The following is a 6,578-nucleotide window of genomic DNA, read 5'->3' as shown; positions in this document are numbered from 1 at the left end:
ATAATAACGCTTTAAAAAACAAAGTTTACTTTTATTAATAATAATTTAACCTGTACAGACACCAATGTTATTCAGAATATAGTGATTCGTTATAGCAATCTACTAGATTGTAAGCTCTTCGGGGCAGGGTCCTCTCCTCCTGTATCACTGTCTATATTAGTCTGTCATTTGCAATCCCTATTTAATGTACAGCACAGTAATATGTTGGCGCTATCTAAATCCTGTTCAATAATAATAATAATAAGAAGAAGAATAATAGCAACCCACATTTTCTTTCCTGAAGTCTAGCCATTGAAAAGTGAATACTGGTTATTTCCAGCACCTGTATTACACTGTACACCTCAGTACATCACCAATATTTGTTTGTATAGTCTAGCTGTATAAACCCATTATTGCCTACCTGTAGGCTCAAGCTCCTAACCCACGTAAAAGGAGGTTTATCACAATTTCTCAATTAAGATTGTACATATCTCGTTTTAATACAAAATTAAATAATGTAAACATAATAAGTCAAATATCAGAAGTTAACAACAAGGACAACAACAGCATAACATCCTGCAAGGGTTTTTCTTTTTGTATCTAACAGCCAGTTTCAATTTCTCGCTGGTCTTTTGTACAAAGTCCTCTGTATTTAAAGTGGCTATTTCAATATTGTTCAAAATTTCCCCTTGTTCTTCCACCAAGATATATATATGAAGGAAGATGTCTCTTAAGTCCTTTATTTGATGTTCTAAGCTGATCAGCTCTTTGTGTCTTTGCTCAATTTCATTTAATTGTCCTTTGGTGATGTTTGCTTCGGTGAGCACGTTCTCATTGAAGATGTCCCATTTGCCTTGTTCCACCATATTGTTTACTTCTTCTTCGCTTACTTCCTTTCCTGCCACCTCCAGTTGTCTTATGATAAATGTTTTACATTTTTCTTGCTTTACAGCAATTGTGTCATTGTACTGAATCATTGCAGTCTGAAATCTTCTGAACAGAGCAGCATGGTGGGTTTTTAGAATCCTGGCAATACTGGAAGATTGGCCAAAGTCTGTTTCTGCTTTTTTCACTTGTAGTGATAAACTATCCAGACGGTTCTTAATGTTCTCTGCTTGGAGCTTGATGTCATGTGTAATATTGCTCTCCTTCTTCAGAACACTGAATCTTCTCATGGAGGAGACCAGCACCCGCTGCTGTTGCCCAAACTTTGCCACATTCTGCGAGAGCTCATTGATTTCATTTTGCACTTTCTTAATGTCATGTAAGTAGCACTCAATGACAGGCTCCCGTTCAAAGATGACCGCTTGCTGCTGAAATTCTATGTGTTCTTCTCGGACATTATCAGTTTCCTGGGATACCTCAAGCTCTTTTGCCCTTTGCATCAGTTCTTGAAGGCGATCCTTCATTTTTACTCTAAATACTTGAAGTAGTCGTCACTCTAATCATAGATAATCTCTGTGACCTAGAAAATCAAATAAAAAAAAAGTTACAGGTATTTGCTTGTAAGAGGTAATCTACATGTTTATTTTACATCCATAATTGGTACAAAGCAGTGTATCTCATCCAGGGTTGTGTGGAACTCTAGTGTTCCTTCAGAGGTTTCCAGGGATTTATCACGCAATTTGGATCTCTAAGGTCAGTTTATTCGTAATTTGGCTATTTGTAAGGGTGACATTCTTACTACTGGTCAGAAATGTAAGAAGCATTCTTCCCACTGACCACCATGCTAATGTACTAAGAGCTGTGGATATAGTAATTATAGCCGGAGTTCCCTGAAGACCTGAAGGTTATTTCAAGGATTCCCCTATGTTAAAAATTTTGAGGCTGGTAGAATATATAGAACATATAGGCACATAAATAGGTTCAATAATTTTTTTGTAGACAATATGTACTAAATATACAAATACAAAACATGCACTCCATTGGAATCAGTGACACAGCTCTCTCTTGGTTTGCTTCCTATCTGTCTGACAGCTCCTTTCAAGTTTCTTTAAAATGGTAATTCCTTCTCTCCCACCCACTCAGTTCTTGGACCGTTCTCTTTTCTCTGTACACCTCCTCTCTCGGTAGTCACATATTCTCCTTTGGCTTATATTACTATCTGTATGCTGATGACACTCAAATCTATCTGTCCACCCCTGACTTGTCTCCTTCAGTCCTGGATAAGGTCTCATGCTGCCTGTCGGCCATCTATATATGGATGTCTGACCGATTCCTGAAACTCAACCTGGATAAAACCGAACTCATCATCATCCCCCCTAACCACTGTTATTTATCCCTCCCCTTAGGCATGTTGTCTTGGCATCACCTTTGATTTTCCCCTTTCATTTACCCCCCATATTCAGAACATTTCCAGGTCCTGTCACTTTCACCTACGCAACATCTCCAAAATCCACCCCTACCTTTCCTCAAAGACCACCAAACTCCTTGTACATGCTCTTATCATCTCTTGTCTGGACTACTGTAACCTCCTCCTTTCTGGTATTCTACTAACTCATCCATCCTTCCCACCGCTCTTCTTCTGCTGAATCCTCTGTAGTTCTCTTCATTGGCTTCCATTTCACCTTAGAATCAAATTCAAGCTCCCGTGCTTTGCCTTCAAATCCCTCCACAGTTATTGTCCCACTTACATTTCTGCGCTGGTAAAAAATTTCTCCCCGAGCCACTCTCTCCGCTCCTCCAATGACCTACTAATGACTTCCTTACTTATAACCTCATCACACGCATGGCTACAAGACTTCTCTAGAGCTGCCCCAACTCTCTGGAATGGTCTTCCTCGTCCTATTCGACTTGCTCCTACTTTCTACTCATTTAAAAGAGCGCTCAAAACCCATTTTTTCAAACTTCCCTACCCGTCTTCTTCTGTCATTTGAACTTGTCACTACTTCCCACCACTACCTATCTCCCATCCTATTGTGTGTTTCTTCCCCCACCTTCTAGATTGTAATCAGGGGTTAGGGTTCTCTCCTCCTGTGTCACTGTCTGTATTCGTCTGTCATTTGCAACCCCTATTTAATGTACAGCGTTGCGTAATATGTTGGCGCTATATAAATCCTGTTTAAAAATAATAATAACAATAATAATAAAAAATTTGTCCCTAGGTAATTTAAAGTTGTAGTGTCTGTCAAAAGAATGCTTACCTACCTCCTGAAACCCCCATACCTTATATCCCGCTGCTTCTCACCTCTCCAGAAATTCCTCTCCTTCACTTTCAATCCTTTCCCTGCACAGCTTCTCCAAAATATATGGTGCTGGCTAATTTAGAGCCTAGAAAAACTGGTGATGTCACCACCACTGCATCCTGTGACAGAGATTACACGTAGTGATTGGCTGCTTGCTGAAAGGCGGTCTCACTGCCCCCACCCCGTACCTGGAAGCTTTAGGAATCCTCTATCTTCACATTGTCTATAAATGTTGACACTTGTGTTCCCCAGGCTTTTCAGGCTCCAGGAAAAGCTTGAGAATAAACACTGGACTCAACCCTTCCCATTCCACTTAAGTTTGAAAAACACACAGCAATTCAAACCAACTCACACAATTACTTCTGCTCCTGGTAACTTTGTAATTTTCCTGAAAAGTTCAGGACAAGGTCATGTGAATGTGGACTTCAGATAATGCTATGGAATGTCTTGGATAAAACCATTCCATGATTTCCCTGTAGCAACAGAAAACTAAACTAACTGAACTAATTTCCTGGTGGAGAATCCAGTACTGCCATTGAAACACAGATCTGGAAGATTCTCCACAAGAAATTGTTTCAGTGAATGTTAGAGCTACTACTTTATAAATAGACCCTCTTATGTTTTCTCTATTTTGTTAACCCAACGCATATGTAGAGGCAGAATAGTAACAATAAATCTCCAACAACCTCTTAAGTTTTGTGTCTTGTGAACACACTGCAGGTACACAAATATCCCGTTCAGAAATGGAAGGAGCCTCTAAAGGTTTCTGTGGGGAGATGACAAGATGACTGCCTCTGATGTGCTAAAATTCAGGCAGTGTTGTCAGCTCTGCTGGACTATAGAACACTTCCCACTCTCCTTGTCTGAATAAGAGAGAATATTGGTGTAGTCCAGCAGTCCGTAGTATTAGTCAACTTCATTATGTCCACTGCCCACATTGCCAAACACATCCTGAACCATCTAGACCAACCTATCTCAACTTTTTTTTACCTTGGGAGAACCACTTAAAAAATTCTCTGATAAGGTCAATGCAACGGGTGTCAGTGAGAAAAATGGGACCCTTACCTTAATGGTCAGTTGGAAGAATGCTCCCATTACAATGGTGGCCCGAATGATACCCTAAGACAGATAAATTGATCTTTGGTGTCATTCTGCTTGATCTGCTAAGTGGTGTTTAAGCTCAAGAGCTATGCGGGCACCAGCAAATGGAAGGTCAGTCATCCACAGATCAAGGAAGCCCCGGTAATCTCTACAGCAGAGGTCGGCAAACTCTGCCCTTTAGGCTAGATACAGCCTAGCCGGTAGTTTGTTCCAGCCTAACGCCTCCTGGCCGACCCGGCCTAATCCCGACCAACAACCCACGGCTCTGGAACTGCGGTTTGCCAGCCGGATCAGACAGGGGCTTTAGAATAGAACAAATCCGCCGCTGGGGTAAATAGAGAACACACCCCGAAGGGAAATCCATCTCCTCCGCAATGCAAATGGAGGAGAGTGATTTCCCTTCAGGGGGCGTTCCTGGTGGGGGGTGGAGCTATTGGGGCAGGACTCAAGAGAGAGTCCGGCCCAGTGTGCTCCTGCCCACCCCTGAAATGGCCCAGTGGCCACCAAAGTTTGCCTACCCCTGCTCTACAGGAACCCTAGCATTCTATAGAACCTTGGCTGAAAATGGCTGATCTAGACAGCCATATATTGGGCTTCATTTATTAAAACTCCCCAAGACTGGAGAAAATAGACTATCATGGGAGAATCTGGGTGATGCAACAAACCTTAAATGAATGTGGTCCAGGATTTGAAAACCCTTACCAACTAAGAGCAAACACATTTTAAGAAATATATTCCAGGTTTCCAGGTCCAGAGTTCTCCTATGATAGTCTATCTTTTAGAGTCTTGGAGTGCTTTGATAAATTAGGCCTATTTTGCTCAGACCCTGAACTGATGGCCATAGTAACGCACAGACATTTTTGTTCTGCACATCTTTTACTCTTTTTAATACATGTTTTTATTTAAAAATGAAAATGTATTAACCGACTTTATTAACTTTTTAATACTACAATACCTAAAAAATTTTAAGAATAAATAAAAACTTGCTAAATCAAATAAACATATTCTGAATTATTATAGCATTTTCTCCATGCTTTATAGTCAGCATTCAACTAATGATCACACTTTCAGTTGGTAATTAATGGTAATTAATGTTTATTTATCCTTTAGGATAAGTGACCTGGGTTGTAATTGCACCCTGCTGTCAGCCATCCCCTACATCATTCTTTATTATTGGTAGGGTGGGTAAGGAATGACACTATTGTTCTAATTAAGTCCTAATGGGTTAATTGCTATACATGTACTGAGAAAGAATGACTCCCTTACACACATAAAGTGCTGATTAGCATACGTACACATTACACATTTGCTGCTGAGTTAACACTGACAGGAACAAGGGAGGACACGATAAGGACAAGGCAAAGGAACTCTGGTTTCAGCTATATGAAAGTCATACAAGTCAAGTTTCTATACAAACATCTGATGATTATAGATACTTATTACTTGACATGATGCATACTCTACTTATATACTTTGGTTTCTATAAGTGGAATGGTCTACGTACTGTGATGTTATTTATCCCACCATCAGTCATCTTAATATCAATCATCAAATAGCTGGGAGTGAAAGCAGCTACAACCAACAATTTCAATGATCCCGTCCTATACTGCAAACATATTATGTTATTATTGGTTTATTAGTATGTTATTGTATGTAGGTTTTTTTTACATAAATTTGTGATGTTCTATTATATCTTATTCTAGAAAATAATATGCTTTATCAGCCTTTTTCTACCTTTTTACATTGGAGAACCATGAAAATAACTTTCAGGTCTTGACTAAAGTGACACTTTTAACACATTGGTGATTATAGAAAATAACCCATGTGATGTGATGTCCCATGTGTACAAACTGCTCCTAGTTGCCTGTTCATTGCCTAGCTGCCAAATTTTCAGCGTTGGCTGCCAGGGAAAAATGGAACTTCCGGCTTCCCCCTGCGCATGCCAGTAATAAATATGCGGGAGTTATGTCATCCTAACACAGTTAATAAAGATAACCAAAGATGGTCATCAATTAGTAATCATGGGTTTAATTCCTGTTTAAGTAACCACCGCTATAATTACTACATTCACAGTGTACAGTATATTAGTCTGGTTGTCAGTGGACTGACTCTTACATTGCTGGCCAATGGGAAGAATGTCACCTTTACAGATAGCCAAAAAGTTTATTAGTATCTATTAAACTGACCTGGGAGGCAAAAATTGCTCTTTGCTTAAGAAACCCTCCGGAGCAGTGTTCGCCAACCAGTGGTCTGTGAGAAAATTTTGGAGGTCCGCAGAAAACTGTGGACATTATTTGCAATTTTTGTGTTTTA

The 6,578-nt window shown here is 39.9% G+C and overlaps 1 protein-coding gene across 2 annotated transcripts in view; it reads right to left on the bottom strand.

Moving 5' to 3' along the window:
* Positions 1-454: 454 nt before the first annotated feature.
* Positions 455-6,578, bottom strand: part of STX19 (syntaxin 19) — an 8,644-nt gene continuing 2,520 nt past the window's right edge. The window contains exons 1-2 of one of the 2 annotated variants that reach the window (XM_072399394.1): positions 3,167-3,288; positions 455-1,444 (exon numbers count right to left, since the gene is read on the bottom strand). In XM_072399394.1, coding sequence (XP_072255495.1) covers positions 525-1,388 — 864 coding nt within the window. In that variant the 5' untranslated portion in view covers positions 1,389-1,444; positions 3,167-3,288 and the 3' untranslated portion in view covers positions 455-524. Of the gene's footprint in view, positions 1,445-3,166; positions 3,289-6,578 lie in introns of those variants that run through there. The other variant, XM_072399386.1, reaches the window with a different exon arrangement.

The sequence above is a fragment of the Pyxicephalus adspersus genome, chromosome 1 (genome assembly GCF_032062135.1).
Source record: "Pyxicephalus adspersus chromosome 1, UCB_Pads_2.0, whole genome shotgun sequence".
In the NCBI taxonomy this organism is placed as follows: domain Eukaryota; kingdom Metazoa; phylum Chordata; class Amphibia; order Anura; family Pyxicephalidae; genus Pyxicephalus; species Pyxicephalus adspersus.
Note: the sequence above shows the minus strand (reverse complement) of the source record. Positions and strands in the feature narration are given on the sequence as shown.